Source organism: Cydia amplana, chromosome 18, assembly GCF_948474715.1.
Source record: "Cydia amplana chromosome 18, ilCydAmpl1.1, whole genome shotgun sequence".
In the NCBI taxonomy this organism is placed as follows: domain Eukaryota; kingdom Metazoa; phylum Arthropoda; class Insecta; order Lepidoptera; family Tortricidae; genus Cydia; species Cydia amplana.
Genome location: NC_086086.1, coordinates 11,280,733 through 11,296,662, shown reverse-complemented (window position 1 = coordinate 11,296,662; position 15,930 = coordinate 11,280,733). Strand labels below are relative to the sequence as shown.

Below are 15,930 nucleotides of genomic sequence, written 5' to 3'. Positions count from 1 at the left end.
AGGCTTACATAGGTTATAATATCATCATCAATAACTTGACGTTAGTTTGTGAACGAATCAAAGATTCTTTTGGCACACCTTACGCAGGTGTAAACATGGCAGCCTTGCGCAGGTTTAGATAGGTACATAATATATTGGTTTCATCACAAATAACTTGACGTTAGTTTGTGAACGAATAAAAGATTCTCTTAGGCGCACCTTAGCAGGTGGAACCATAACAAACGTAAGTTTAAGAATAAGTATCATTCAAATCAAATACCCTGAGTTTATGGGTAATATTCCCTAAGTTGCGGGTTCCTTGCTCGACAAGGTGAAAGGCTTTACGCCGGCTTTAACAGGCACTTTTAGAAAGTGTCATTCACGGTGACGCGCAGATTTGCCAAAACTAAACTTTAACTCTACAGTTAACTAATATAATTTGACAATATGAACCAAACCATGCGTCTTCGTCAATGAATCAATCTAAAGATTCCCGTATCGTTAATGCCCTTCCATGTCACAGGCTTCCGATTTTATTTGAAACGTTTAATTTAAGTGTACTATTTATGTAGGTAGGTAAGTAGGCTTAAGAATTGACCCTCTTGTATGTAGTTACGTATAGAATTAATAATCAAGTTATTCAAATTCAAAATAACACAAGCACATATAGCACCTACATGCAAGAGTTCTTTTCCTTAACCTTTAAAGCTGTAAGTACCTGCTAAGTTATATATTTAAGTAGGTACCTACCTACATAAATCAAAGATCTAGTTGGAGAGATATAAGTTGATAGATACAGAGTGAAATACTTCACGAATTCGCATGTCATTCTTGCGCAGAGCCATGCTAATCTCTCTCTATGTCTAGTCAGATTTAAGTTTATGTACTGCCGAAGTACTCACTTTCCACAAAAATAAATGCAATGTTTGCGATGTAGGTTTGTTCGTTACCTTGTGTCCCTTAGAGCGGAAATATCGTCGACTCCTATTCGGGTACACGTTATTTATCAGCAAGTTTATTACCAAAAAATTAATTTTGCAATATTATATTAACCCGGAACGGGATAAAAAGATAAATTGCTGATAGATACTTGGACAGATAAAAAACCTACACGTCTATAAGCTTCTACCTTAATACGTAGGTTCTACGTAACACGTATTAACTATCCGATCCATTCGTATTCGAAAACACAAATCACTTGAAAGGGTATACCTCCACACATCACCATTTAAGTATTATATAATTTCAACCGTTATTATACACACACAAAGATTTAAACTAACAAGACTCGGAAGAGACTTAATAAAATTAAATTATAATGGTGACACGTGCACGCTTTACCAGCTCGATGTGTTTTCTACCATGTGTTTTAGTATTTTCATTGGCATAGCCACGGTGCGCGCAGGCAGCCTTTGAAAACACTTGCACATCACTATTCCGGATCATTTTTATTTGCTAGATAGTTTAACGGACAACTAAATTTAAATATTTATTTCGAACGGCAAAAGCCGTTAGAAACTGTTTTTCAATATAGTCAGCTAAACTGGGGTACAAATTCAAAAACTCACCAGCAGTTTAGCTTCACGACCTTCCAGATGGAAAAACAGCAAGCCAATGAGGTAATTTGCGTTTGTTTCTAACTGTCAAAATTGTCAAACGCAACTGCCTGAAGTGGTGGGGGTGTGGGAGAGAGATGGACGTATATGCTAGAAAAGGACAATACGACTAACTACAGTGTTGCCACTCTCAATATATTACTTTAGGTTCAATATATTACTTTAGGTTCCGAATATCGGTACAGTTGTTTAATCCTCGTATAAATATCATTGGTCATGTCGCTTGTCGCCACCAGCCCGCCGTCTGCGGGTATTTTAAGCGAGGGGTTCCAGTCGTTATGATTTATCGCCATGCCAAAACTGTATTAATGATCTTTCGCCATGAAAACGCCATTCGCTCCCCGTTTCGGAACTTTTATTTACTGCCTGAATGCCAGTTGCCGATTGACCATTAGAGGGAGTCTTCATGTAACGGAATATTCCAAGAACGATTTATTATACTTTATAAAACGCAATTTGTGTTATAATTGCGTGCAACTTAACTCCATGCCTGTTTGTTTATTCAAGTGGCGCGATATCTATAAAATTGTTATTTTCCTTTGAAGCGGCCTTCTTGAGGGGAAGGAAGTAATTTCTATTAGCTAAGGCCATATTGTATTATCCCTGTGGTTGTTGCTCGGCGAAACCAATTTAAAGGGGGAGAAGCTTCGAAAATCTTGTTACTAGATTTTGCCACTTTAGACTTGCTTGTACTAAATTATTATTTGATTTTCTTTATGTGTATTTTATCTTCTGGTATAGTATAGTTTTGAGTGCAGAATACTTGCATTTCCTTGTCTAAACTAAAATCTCTTACGCAAGGTAACAAATGAATTCCAGTACGACCGCAATCTTGTTATGATGCTTATATTTATGATCTAAATAAATACAAATTGCATCATAACAGGCAGTTTAACAGGTCCATTCCTTTACGAGTACGTTCTGCAATAATCATGTGGTTTTCATGATTTACCGTTTGCATGTTGAACTGCACGTCATCATCATGTCGGGTTCTACCACCTTTCCTGTCACTTTACACCAATCATTTATATACGTATTACCATTTTCTATTTGTTTCTAAGATTTCGATAAGGGCATTCTACAAAAGGCGGCAGCATTTTCGTTCCCACAAATAACGGCATCGTATATTTAAAAAAAAATCTCTTCTTCTCTCTTCAAAAAAAGCTTTGTTTTATCAGATGACTAAATAAAAATTAAGGAATTACTCCTTCGCTATCCTTTACAAAGAACAATTATTAAAAATATTTAGACCAGGCTTGACAGAACAGGAGGAAGATAAGGAAGGAAGATAAGAAGGAAGAAGATCTACTTCAATTGTAAAATACATATGATAATGAAATATGTCGATTATTTGTATTTGGTCGAATAAGTAGAATTGAGAAATAAAATAATTGATGTCTCATACGTGAAATATTTTCTTGTTTTTGTCAGTTCCGGTTAATCAAGGGTACAGAAATAAAATAATTTGTAAACAGACGGATAAAGTAAACAGTCTGGGATGTATAGACCGGCGTCGGTATCACTTCCTACATTTTATTTAAAGGCGGGTCAACGACCTTTGAGTCTGGTCTACTAATGTCCAGCGAACATCTCATTAAGTATATGGAGCTTTGATTCAATCCTTATATTTAACTGTCCATCGGTGGACTTTATGCCCTTTGTAATAAGGCTTACGAACTGTCAGTTAACAGTGTAGTGGATGGTACCTGTCATTTAAAATTCACACCTATGGCTATGGTCTCTTGAAGCTGTGTGGACTACAGGCATATAACGTCTATTACTAATAGCCAATGACATATTTTTTGCTGTAGCGACTACCAAAGCTGTTCACACGTTGTATTGCTCGCAATTGTAACGAACGTCATTTAAAAAAAACTTTTTTTTTGTGTGAAATTTCCTGAAGCATTGATTTACCATTGCCATCATTGGTAATTTATTAGTATAGGCCTCGGGCTCGAGACAGAAGTGGTTCACATAGACCTGCACGCTTTTGCATAAGCTTTTTTAACGGAAAATGCTTTCTCCTATACCGCGACTCCATTGGAGCACTTTTAATTCATCCAATTAGTGCAAGCATTCTGTTTCAAACGGTCCTCTCTTTCTCTCCACTTAACTATGTCCCTGGCCAGAATCTGTCACTCCTTGTAAAACTCAATCAAAAGGTAGGTCAGAGTCAGATTGTATTTTTGCCCTTGTCTCTGAACCTTGTCTTCTAACTCTTCGAAGGTTATTTTATTTTTATGTGTAGTAGTAATAGGTTTATTCTTTCTTCCATCCATCATGATAATAATTGCAAAACATAAACACATTACGTTTGAGTTACGTTACGTAAACATTGGCAAAAAAGGAGGGGACTACCCCAAGGGGGGATACAAGCTCGCAGATTTCTGGCCAAACGGCATGTAAACTTGTCACAAACCCGAGTGTTTACATCAAGACCGGTTTGCGGGTAGATCCGCCGGGTTACGTTACGTGAGAGCCGAATGCTTCGATACTACAGTCAATGGGAGCTTGGCGAAAGTGATTGGACTGATTTGCATTATCTGCTGGAGTGGATTGCATGGCGCTGTGGCGCGACGCGACTGCGATACGGTAGTTATTAACATTATGATTATTAATATTAATGGGTATAGCTATTTTTTCAAGATTTACAGTTAGCGTAAATAGTAGCAAAGCCAAAAGGATTTAGCATTCTCCAATACCTCTTCAAAAATCGATAGACATATCTACATTTATAAGTGTAGAGCATTCGATTATTTCAAACTGTAAAGATATGTCTGTTTGTAAAAGTATAAGAAGGTGGCAGATACTTTTGGCGCGTTGTTTTATCCGGTCTTATTGATGCTAACTGTATCAAGATAATGTTAAAAATAGTGAATACATAAGAATAACCAAGTAAACAAAAACTATAGGTTCTATATTTTGTTGAAGTCGGGAAAAGCCTGTAATCGTACTTTTTTACTACTTATTCTTCCTTGTACATCTTAATTAATGATTCATTGCTTCATTGTGTTGTGAGATAGTATCTATGATGTAAGCGCTTATTATCATTAACTACACAAAGGATGACGCGGCGGTATCCGGGGTTTCCTTGCCTAATTAATACCTATCTTCCTATGTATCTATAATATCTAACAGGAAAACCTTAGGAAAATATTTTCCCCATCTTTGTCATAGAACTGGAACCAAAAATTTTGCTCTTGCATGCCATTTACACAGGATGTTTTTGTTCGATTACAATGACGTCAAGAAAACATGATCGAGTTTAATACAATATTTTTTCTAAGACGTTCCTTATTTAAATGTAATTCTGATAAAGCCGGTTCAATGTAAATTTATTCTCAATTTTGATTCTTGTCAAATGTTTGGCAAGTTAGTTGATTTAAAAAATGTTCTGATTATTTATAAAGATTATATGTGCCATTTCGTTCTTAGGGTTCCGTAGTCAGTTATCAGGATGCAATGTCTCGCTTTTTGTTATCGGTGCTCTATTCAAAATATATTGTTTTGCCGAGATACCAGGAAACTCGTACTTTGCAGTAAACCTTGTAAAGACATCCTTACTGGTTGTTTATCGTAGTGCAGTCGAAAGTGAAACGCTGGTCGTTCAACTCGGCACGCGCCTCCACGCCACACTGTCGGCAATCTCGTCCGTGCTCGCCGAATCCCACCGGTCTCAAGAAAACCAGTATAAAAATGGTAGCCGATTATGCAGTTGTCAGGAACTTCGAGGTCGCAAATACACTGGCGTGGGTGATGGTTGGCCTGTCGTCGGTATATGCAATAAGAATAATAACCTTGTGGTCGGCCACGGCGCCGTGCCGCGCCGCAGACACCAGCGCCGTGCCGACATAGGTAACTGCGACGCCTGATTAAGGTTGGCTTTAGTCTTCTAGCGTTGGTGTGTGTAGCCAGCACTTATCACCAGACGCGGTCAGTGTTTGTCTAAACGTGGATATAGAAACCTACTACCGACGTCTGTGGAGAGGGTGGAGAATAGTAAATGGGCCTTTATATCATGCATAAAAATCCTCACGAGCTAGGGTTAACTACTCATTTTGACATCCCATGCCAAATCTTAAGTGGGTATCGCAGGGTTGTCATTCCTATTGCCTTGTATTAAGATGAATAGCCTTATAATTATAGCAGTGTCTTCAAAAATGTAGGAAGAGTCAAGCAAACATAACTGGCCTTTAAAATAATGCGGCCCAATGCTCGGAGGTTCCATTGAAAGATCGACCTTGTTATCTCAAGTGACCATACGATTATACGATCCATATCGAAATGTCACTTGTCCAAGCGCCCTGTTGTGTCTGATACGGTTTAGTGTTATGGCAGGCGTGTCTCACTCCGCGATTTGCTACAGATAGCTAAAAGTACATCCGTTCGGCCCCAATTTTGGGGAAAGCCATAAGCCGCGTGTGGCGCTGTCGCCACCTAGCGGCCATATCTGTGCTGATCGTAACAGATGCGTTTTGTTAGAGAGTGAGTCTTCTGTACTTAGTACTATTATTTATTCTGTGGTTATGGTTTGACGTAATCCAACTACCAAACCTATACGTCGACATATGGCCACAACTCGTGGGAGGCAGTATTAGGAAACACTATAATTATAGTTTCGCAGTAAGCATTCCACTGTGACTGTTTTGTCCGCACTGTTATTATTTCAAGTGGATTAACTTAACATACATTTAATTCTAACGTTTATAGTACGGTAGCAAAATGTGGTGTGATGTGTCATACCCACCCAGTTGTTGGTCTCCTTGCCTCATCCGCCATATAAAGTGCTGGCCCTAACCTTCAGTGCAATGTTCTTTAGAATACATGACATGAGTAATATTCTAAGTACAGATACACATTAATTATCCTGTAAAAAGCAATGTTAAATTGTCTGATACTTTCGGATCTGCTTAAAGTTCGGTGAGCATATGGAGCGCCAAAATATTATATTTAATTGTTTTATAATAATGATTAGGAAGGTACGATGTCATGATGATATACCTACTAAATGCATTATTATAACCAAACAAACAGTAGTACTTATGTACAGTCGACAATACTATTCGCTATACGTTAAATTGTTAAAATTGACCGTGAGCGTTTAACGTTGCGTATTCACATTATAGCGTGATACAAACATGTTAAGGGGACGGTATATGACGTTTTCGATTTAGAGCTCACTTTGTGCAATCAATTTGTTCAAGAAATGTTTAATAACTGCATTAAATTATACGTAAATTTGTTCACGAAGAAGCCGTGTACCGGCTCTTCACGGCATAATATTTTTTATTTGCTGTAATTCTCTACAAATCGACACTAAAAGTATCCAAAAATCAAAATATGGAGTTCCGTTTGAGCAACACGCATTACAGTTTTGCCTTTAACAGTAATTGAGTTGTTGTGTGATTTTGAAAGCTAGATAACTAAACTAGCAAATTATTATCTACTTATATTTTTACTCACAAATACAACACAGAAATTCAATCCCAAATGTAAACTTTCGTACAATTTCCATACATTGACGACATCACTCAAAATTCTTCTTCGAGTCAGATGGCCGCTGGCCTTGGATCGAAGCAGACGTGTACTTCGTCGTAGCTCGTTTTTGACATTATTTAGACATTTCATCATATACGCATACGAAAATGTATACCAGTAGATAAATTGTATTTCAAAAAATAGGGTAAATAAATTTATTTAAAATTTGATTTGTTGTTATTTACAGGTCGTAACGATCGAAAACAGCAGTAAACTATCCTAAAACAATACGATTACAATTGAATTTAAGTAACTTGTTCCTTCAAAACCCGCTTAAAATGAAAAAAGTTTAAAGACTCGTTTTACTGATTGGGATTGATTTTCATTATGCTGGTATCAATTTTGCGTCATTAAAAAAAAGTATATGACTTCTGTACGTCAATGACATTTGATGTCAATTGTAATCTTGTATTTACGTTAGAGAATATTATATATTCATTTAAATATTACTTACCTATTAATACGAAGCGTAATTCGTTTAATACCTGAAAGTCTTAGTGTCTACACCTACTTTGTTGCCGTTCGTTCCGTCTATATGTGTGCGATTACGTGCTGTTCTCAATAATCAAGAAACAAGCCATAATCTTCAAGAATAAAATAACAGCAAGACCAGCATTTAGTACTAACTAGTTTTTGCGGATTTGGAGACAAGAGATGAAGCTTACAGGCTAATACCGCTGCGGTCTGGTTATTGTTATGTGTATATATCGAGTATTATATAAATTTACTATAAAATAACAATGTTTTATTTCAATGACATTATGTGCGTAGGTATGTATGTTTCGATGATTATAAGAATTTTGTCCACACAATAATTGTGCAAAGCAGAGACTGCATCATGCTTTCTTTACGGTATAAGCGGTATGGTACCGTTATTATTTATCAATACCGGTTCGTTTTGAAGGTAAAACTATACCGGTTGAAATACAAAGTACGGTACCGGTATAAAATTACAGCAGGGACAACCATTTTTATAGGTGTACAGTCAGCTGCAGAGAAAAGGTACGACCAGATAGATAATTGTATGCAGGGGTGGTACCTTTTCTCTGCAGCTAGCTGTACCTAAACCATCATTGACCGAGCGTTGGCGAAGGTCTCCGTTTCAACTTGGGCAAAAATGCTTTCGTATGTCCGAATTCTTCTCCTTTGCATATCACATTTCTCAACTGATTCTCGTGAAAATTTGGTAGTCCGATATAATTATTCGGTTTCTTTTTTTTTTTGAACAATATAAAATAGGCAGAAATTGTCATAAAGGACTTAAGCGCCAGTAGGGTCTGTGACACTTAAGACCACTGCGATTATTAGGTACTTACTGGCCCCTATTTCACCACGACCACGGTGACAGGTGCGACAGTTGTCGACATCACTGTTGCTGACGTCACAGGCCTCCATAGGCTACGGTAACCGCTTACCATCGGACGGGCGATGTGCTTGTTTGCCACCAACATTTTAATAAATAAATAAACTCCATTATATTGCCACTAAAAAATTCTTATTTTGCGAAGCTAATGACAATTGTCACAAGAAACACGGCAACTGTATCGAAATTGCGACACAGAACTCATTTCCTGTCAAGACTTACCGAAAATTCTTTGAAAAATCTTGTGACAATTGTCACAAGATTTTTTCGCGAGAGAAATGTCTGTTTTATCCGATATAATAAAGTTTTTTTTTAATAATAGGTACAATGACGGTGGCAAACACGAATACGGCCCGCCCGATGGTAAGCGGTAACTGTATTATTAAATTGTACAACGGGACTTAATCGCGTATCTAAGTTTTAAGATTTACCTCCGACGTTTCGAGGACGGCGTTGTCCCCGTGGTCTCGGAGAAGACTGGCTTAAGTTGACATCAGCATCTTCTAACCGCGCGAGTTTTTCGAACTACCCGCACTTGGTCTTGTTTATCCGCTTGAACGTTTGCGGTTCCGTTGTACAATTTAATAATGTGTAAAAATCGTGAAAGTTTAAATCAGTGTTAGCGGTAACTGTAGTCCATGGATGCCTATGGCGTCAATAACAGTGATGTTTTTGTCGTACCTGTCACCGTGGTGAAATAGGGGCCAGATTACGCCGCGCCGCGTGGAACGTGAGGTGCATTGGGGTAAATGCATACCATTCACTCAAGGAAAATAATCTCCCTTATAAGATCACTCGTGTGTCTGCCATTTTGTTAAAGCCAATTTTCACCGTAACTACTGGACTAGTTCAATTGAAATTTAGTACACATATGTCAAGTAAGGAAGTAGTAAGTCGGTGATCCGAAGATGAGTAACGTAAATAAATGAACTTTTAACTTTGCGGCGATTTTTGGTATCATGTGACATATCAGATATAATACATAATTATAAGTAGGTGAGCAAAAATGTACCATAACCTAACTCAGAATTGTATTACATAAATACATATACAAAAAATAGTTCAACGCCAAAAGATTAATGGAAGACCTATGTCCTATAATAGGTGAGTTGGTCTTAAACAAAAAATATGCAATAAAAATGTGTAACTGTGGAACCCATAGTGAATCCTACTCGTACATGATCGGTTTTTATATTATGTACCTATAAGATATTTTCTACTTTATACTTTATAAGTGTACCTACATAATATTTACTTATAAGCAGTTGTCACGTAAAATATTTGTAGATTTTTTTGGAAGTATGTGTCACATCATCATCATCTTCCTCGCGTTGTCCCGGCATTTTGACACGGCTCAAGGGAGCCTGGGGTCCGCTTGGCAATTAATCCCATAAATTGGCGTGGGCACTAATTTTTATGAAAGCGACTGCCATCTGACCTTCCAACCCATAGGGGGTAAACTAGGCTCTTATTGGGATTAGTCCGGTTTTTTCATGATGTTTTCCTTCACCGAAAAGCGACTGGTAAATATCAAATGATATTTCGTACATAAGTTCCGAAAAACTCATTGGTACGAGCCGGAATTGCAATTCGCACGCTCTTACCGCTAGGCCTCCAGCGATTTTTTTGAAGTATGTATAGCACAAAAAAATATTTAGAAATGTAACATTTAAGGTAGGTAATTAAAATACGGTATAAACATTATTGGAGAAGACTTGGAGGAAGTGTCATAGGGATCTACATTCGATGCGTGGAAAACAAGTTCTTTTGTCTAATTATAATCCATCGGCAATCACGCGAGCGCATAAAACGAAAATCATTTTTTTTTCACTCCCTAAAACTCCCTTAACCTAATAACAGTAAAACAAAAAATAAAATATAGAGGGTTACCAACCAGCCAAAGAATTATAAGTAGATATATGCACTTATCCCAACGCACCTCACGTTCTACTCTGCACGGGGTTCATTGCCGCTCCTACCGCCGTAAGTAACTATCAACACCTACATTATCAAGGCTACGATCGAAGATAATCGCTTCAGCACTGAAATAATACCGGTGGAATACCGGTATAATATTTTTTATTTTAATTGTATTAATTTAATAGTGAAACAAAAGGCGAATATACCACATAAAAGTAAATCGGTAAAGATATTAGGGGTACATTAGCCAACACTGTTTCCATATATTTTCAAATTTTATTTTGTCCGCCTTAATTAAATTTTGCACCCTGCCGGAACTTTATTTATTTAAATTCTCATTTAATTGATTTTGAGCCTTATGAAAAGTCGTATAGAGTAGTAAGTAAAATTTTACATCTGACTTAATGACATCTGGTTTTATTCGGTTTAACTTTAGAAAACGCGTATCTCGACAAAGCCATAATGTAGAAAATTGTCAACAACCAAATGAATTATTAGAATTTAAATACGTCACGTGTGACATGAACAGACAAGGAAAGCAAGATTAAATGTATTGTTTCTCTTTCTTCTTTCAATGGAACGCTTTTCCTAAAAGGAGGCCACTAAACTCAAAACGCTATCTTAAAAAAAACTTGATGGGTCAGTGACCTATCCCAGTAAAGTGAGGTAGTGTGCGTGAAGTGCGCTTGTGTGTGAAATGGGGTAAATTGACAGAATCTGAAAATTTACCCACCTCTACCGTCACCTTAATGTGTGTGGTTATGTAGAAAACATTGCAACGCAGGCGGCAGAGGCGCGCAGTCACGCATGGTGCAAAAACTGCAACTAATCAAGTAATAGTAGTTGCGTCGCTTGTGCAATGCTACTGCTACTGTAGGCCCGGCTCGGGTAAATCACCATATCCGCTCAATTGCGACGCTGAACCTACTTTCACAACTGAGCTTACATATATAAACTAGACTGTAATTTAGAAGATTGCATCGCGACATAAAAGCTTTAATTAAAGCAAAAAGCTGTGTTTAGGAATGCAGCGTACCAGCTAGATACATTAAGTTTCCTGGGCAGTGCCGCTTCGTTTGAGCTGCCGGTCCTCATACATTTATAGGCCGCTGCCCGCCCCAACCCGTCGCACTAGATCGCCCCTCGCTTCTAATTCTGTACTCAATTAGTGTGCCTGAGTGCCTTAACTCCTGGTTTAATGCGATAGTACTGTGCATGAACGGCTGAACAGCGCGAAGACGGTAAAGTGCCGTATTAAGAAGTAAATCTATGAGAAAAGCTGGAGTTTTATTAAACCGCACATAGCCTTACAGGAGTTTTCAACTTTGCTTTAAATTATGTTAACCAGTCTCCAAGAGTTGTTTCCCTTTTGAGATATAAATAAAGTATGCGCTTTATATAAATGCGTCATAACATAATTATGTTTTCCATTATCCGTATTCTTGTTTCGGCTAATGTTTCAACGGAAAAAATAAACAATTAAATATACCGATGAATGCATCTAATTTATATCAGTTTCGGAAGATACCTAAACCCTATAAAAAACAAACATTTTTCATTAAAAAACGCAGAAGCACAGTTTTGAGTGTTGTCTTTCATATACCTAAGGCACTCGATACTCGCTGGGTACTTGTATTGATATTGATATGCATAAAAAATGAAGATCATGACATGAAAACCTCAGTTGACTATATACCTTTAAGTATTCGTGTCGTTAATGTTAGTATCGATATTACACCTGTTAGTACACGGTTACATAAGTACACGTGTGCAGTGTGTCACGACAGCCGTTCATGCTCCGGCGATGCTCGCTAGTCCATATCAGGAACGATAGTGAAGCCCCAAACCTCAATCTTTTCAGCTGTGTTCACTTCTGAGGTAATCCTCCGTAACGAATAGGCGAATTTTTCTTTATCGGTAATTTCCGTGTAAAGTTTACGCGCATTTAATCTTCTAGTCTAGTAATTAATTCCATGTCCAGTTCGTCATGCGTCATGCATATTAATTATTACTTGTTTTACTATACACTGTCTCATTATTACTTTATTAACATAATTATAAAATTTGACTGCAAATATAGGTATGTTATTAAATGATATCAACATACGTTGTTAGTAGAGGTGATAAACTGTTTTCCTTGTACGCTCAGTCAACGCGTGATGCTCTTGCATTGCCACAACCGTAATAGCCTTAATGATAATGTCATGTTGAAACTGTTCTATTTATTGGCATGTTAGCACCAAGGTACGGTCGTTTACACCGTAGTAAACTGTTACGGAATGACCCTGGTCGCATTGGTCGCACACGCAGCCGCAAACGACGTTAACAGTATTCCGATTGGCCATTTCCACGAGCTCGTGTCAATGCGTGGCTCGCGGCGCCGCGTAAGGTTCCGGCGCCTAGTTGACCCACATAAAGGGCTGCCATGAAGCTACTCAATTAACTATCACCAGCCATCCGGTTTTACTCCACAAAGGGGCGAAATCGGCGTCTTTAAAATAACCAATTATTTCACTACGTGTACTTTAAATGGCTAAGTGATCTGGATCGTGACGATTCTTTCTATTGTTGAATATGAAAGCGTTACGTCTATTTCCGGATATAATAAAGGAATCGTTAAGAACAGTCTTACTTTTCTACCGAATTTATCAATCGGTAAATTTTCCTCAAGCTGCGTTCATATTAATACTAAACTAAATAGCTGTGGTTTAATGTTTGTTTTTGTTTGTTAACAGATGATGAAGAATAAAAGTTCGCGGTAGAGGCACCCGATATGAACTCGGACGTCCACCGCCACCAGGCGCATCCACCGCTTGCACAGGTAACATCAATAAAGCATTATACTGATTCCTTTTATTCCTAACTAACATTTGGCGAATTTTCATTTCAATCTAAGTTATTGACTATTTGTACAGTAAAATGAAAAAAACCTTTCCGTCGGTGAAGGTGATTAATATAAGTACCATGTACTCGTATTCTTCTTTTGTGGAGGCTCGACTTTCGGCCAGCATTTGATTGAGTTCGAAAAGATAAAATGCTAATGCTATCAAAACATATTTTTTTCTCCCACTGTATAACTAAGTACGGACAGGGAAGGCATTCTAACATATAATTACATTCTGGTGGTTGTATTACAATTGACTCTTGAATTTACTCGCGCGACTAAAATTAACCGAGTAGCAAAAATAGGTTCGCGCTGTAATAGTTAGGCAATATTGATCGTCACAGACTAGCCGTCTGCCGCTGCAAATATGCACTGTGACTACACTTTATATTGGAATCTAATGTTTGTCTCCATTAACATTATAAATACCTAACCTATAAAGAAGACAGCTGCGAGAACGGTTTCGTCAGTGCTACTACTAACTAAAGCTGCTTGGAAAAATCTAACGCCTGACTAAAAAATTGCAAGCTCCAAGGTCCGTACCGAAATGAACAAGGAAGAGTTGGGTGATCTTGATCTCAATGCAAAACTTGAAGGTGGAGTAAACCTAAAAATAAGAAATTTGCGTGTACAAAGAGCATTCGTGCACAATTTATTGCCGCCGTACCTGCATCGCGTCAGTTTTGGCACGCCGCCAAGGTTGTGCGTTGCATTGTATCGTTAAACACCGTTCAGATGTGAGTTTTATCTCAAAATATGCAATTCACTTTGTGGAACTATCGCATAAAGATAATACAATACAATAAACTTCACGCTTTAGATCCATTCGTAATGTGGTGGGCAATATTACAGTGAGACTGATGGTCCTCAAAGATCAAGATATTCAAGTCAAGACTAGAAAAACCCAAGCAGGAAGAGGAATAGGTAGTTGTGTTTACTGATTTCCCAACATAAGTTGGTACAACCTTCGGTTCTAAGGCTTATATAGGGATACGAGTAAGTATTTCGTCAGCAAAATCACAAGTAGAATGGGTACTTAAAGATTAATTGTACCAGGGTAAGAAAACACCAAAGTCTCGCCCTTTGAATTAGCACGCAGCAAACAGGGTCACCGCGTTGTTAATAAATATTAACTTTAAGTACTTTAACTTGCCGCTTATCGCCCGTTGTCGGAGCGTCGCTTAATTCTGCGTCCCCGATGCGGACGGTATGCGGTTTACTTTTTCTTTAAGCTGTTCGGTATTCACGATTCGTAAATGCCTCTGATCAGTAAATGCCTTTGTTTGAAAAGACTTGTCACGATCTTGCCGCTACTGTTTAATAGAGTCCGGAAACAGTTACGCACTTCGAACACGACATTGTTGGTTGTACAGTGAGCTGCGAAATTGCATGGATAGATTATGAATGAATTCATTGATAAAGTCGCCATGCACTTTTACGGCTGATGGTACAAATCTCAAATTAGGGCTAAACTAGGTTTGGTATTGTGATTGACTATGTTGTAAATACTATTTGGTTAAAGATAAAGATGCAGGCCCAAGTCGGTATGTCAGAGAGAATCCTTTTGTAGCGCAAGTGCGTTAAATGCACTCGTACATTAGGATAAAATTCTTCAATTATACAATAAAAATTGTCCTAACATATAATTGCATTTCCTTTTTGTGCCCTATATCCAGTGACATTTAGCCTCCAATTTTAATTCGGACGAGTTCTAGCGTCCTACTATTTCAGTGACCTTCCATGGTGGCGCCACCCATTCGGTAGGTACTAGACTACCGATTTAACAAGTTTTAATTTAGCTTTGCCAGTTAATACTGGGAAATTGAATTTTAAAAAGTTAAATTAGAGCCATGTCCCGGACAGTCCCGGTGTCTGATCTGAAATCAAATCAATAATATATGGAAGTCGAATGATAAAATATATAAATCACTTTTTAGTCCATTTGTAATCTCTTAAAACGGCACAAACTCGTCAAGTTTCAACCGTAAGAACCGTCAATATAAGTAAAAATTGTGTACTCAAAATTACTTCAGAAATTTGTATACACATAAGAGAGGCGAGGTGAAAATGCGGCAAGAAAAGACATACTATTCGTTCTCTTCACGTATCTTGCCCATAAAGCAGTCGGTGAGTGCAGGCTGAGCTGGTTGTTATGTGTTACAGCACAGCGTGGGCCCTTGCGGCTGGTACTCGGCGTCGGCGACGCCCGCGCCCACCGCGCCGGCCCGCCTCAAGCGCGCGCAGCCCCCGCACCAGCTGCCGGTCAGTTACACTTTCAGCTCCTTTTTCAACGCTCAACGTAAAGAGTTCATGGTTTGACGTGCGTGGTTTAGGGCAGGTTGCACTGGTCACATGTAAAAAATTGTGAAACTCTTCATGCAAACTTAGAATTAAGGTCAACGAAGTGCAACCGGCCCTAAATTTGTGATGTTTAGTTTAGATGTTTTTCTTGAATGAGTGTTTATATATTGATAGTATATTGTAAATACATAGTAACATGAGTACCTACTGTAGACCAAGCCACATTCCGTGTTGCAAGAGATCAAAGATTAACCTAACTTGTATGCCTGCAGTGTGCTTTCGACATTTTATAAGATAGTAATAATACGATAATTTTTGAGCAAGCAATG

At 38.0% G+C, this 15,930-nt stretch overlaps 1 protein-coding gene and 1 non-coding gene across 2 annotated transcripts in view; one reads left to right on the top strand and one right to left on the bottom strand.

Annotated features, from left to right (window-relative positions):
- LOC134656608 (tyrosine-protein kinase CSK) overlaps window positions 1-15,930 on the top strand; it is a 42,402-nt gene that overhangs the window by 5,067 nt on the left and 21,405 nt on the right. Inside the window, exons 2-3 of the mRNA XM_063512164.1 lie at window positions 13,152-13,237; window positions 15,464-15,562. Coding sequence (XP_063368234.1) covers window positions 13,190-13,237; window positions 15,464-15,562 — 147 coding nt within the window. The 5' untranslated portion in view covers window positions 13,152-13,189. The remainder of the gene's footprint in view (window positions 1-13,151; window positions 13,238-15,463; window positions 15,563-15,930) is intronic.
- LOC134656686 (U6 spliceosomal RNA) lies at window positions 774-877 on the bottom strand. The gene has a single exon (XR_010097552.1). It is a non-coding gene; the product is annotated as a U6 spliceosomal RNA (small nuclear RNA).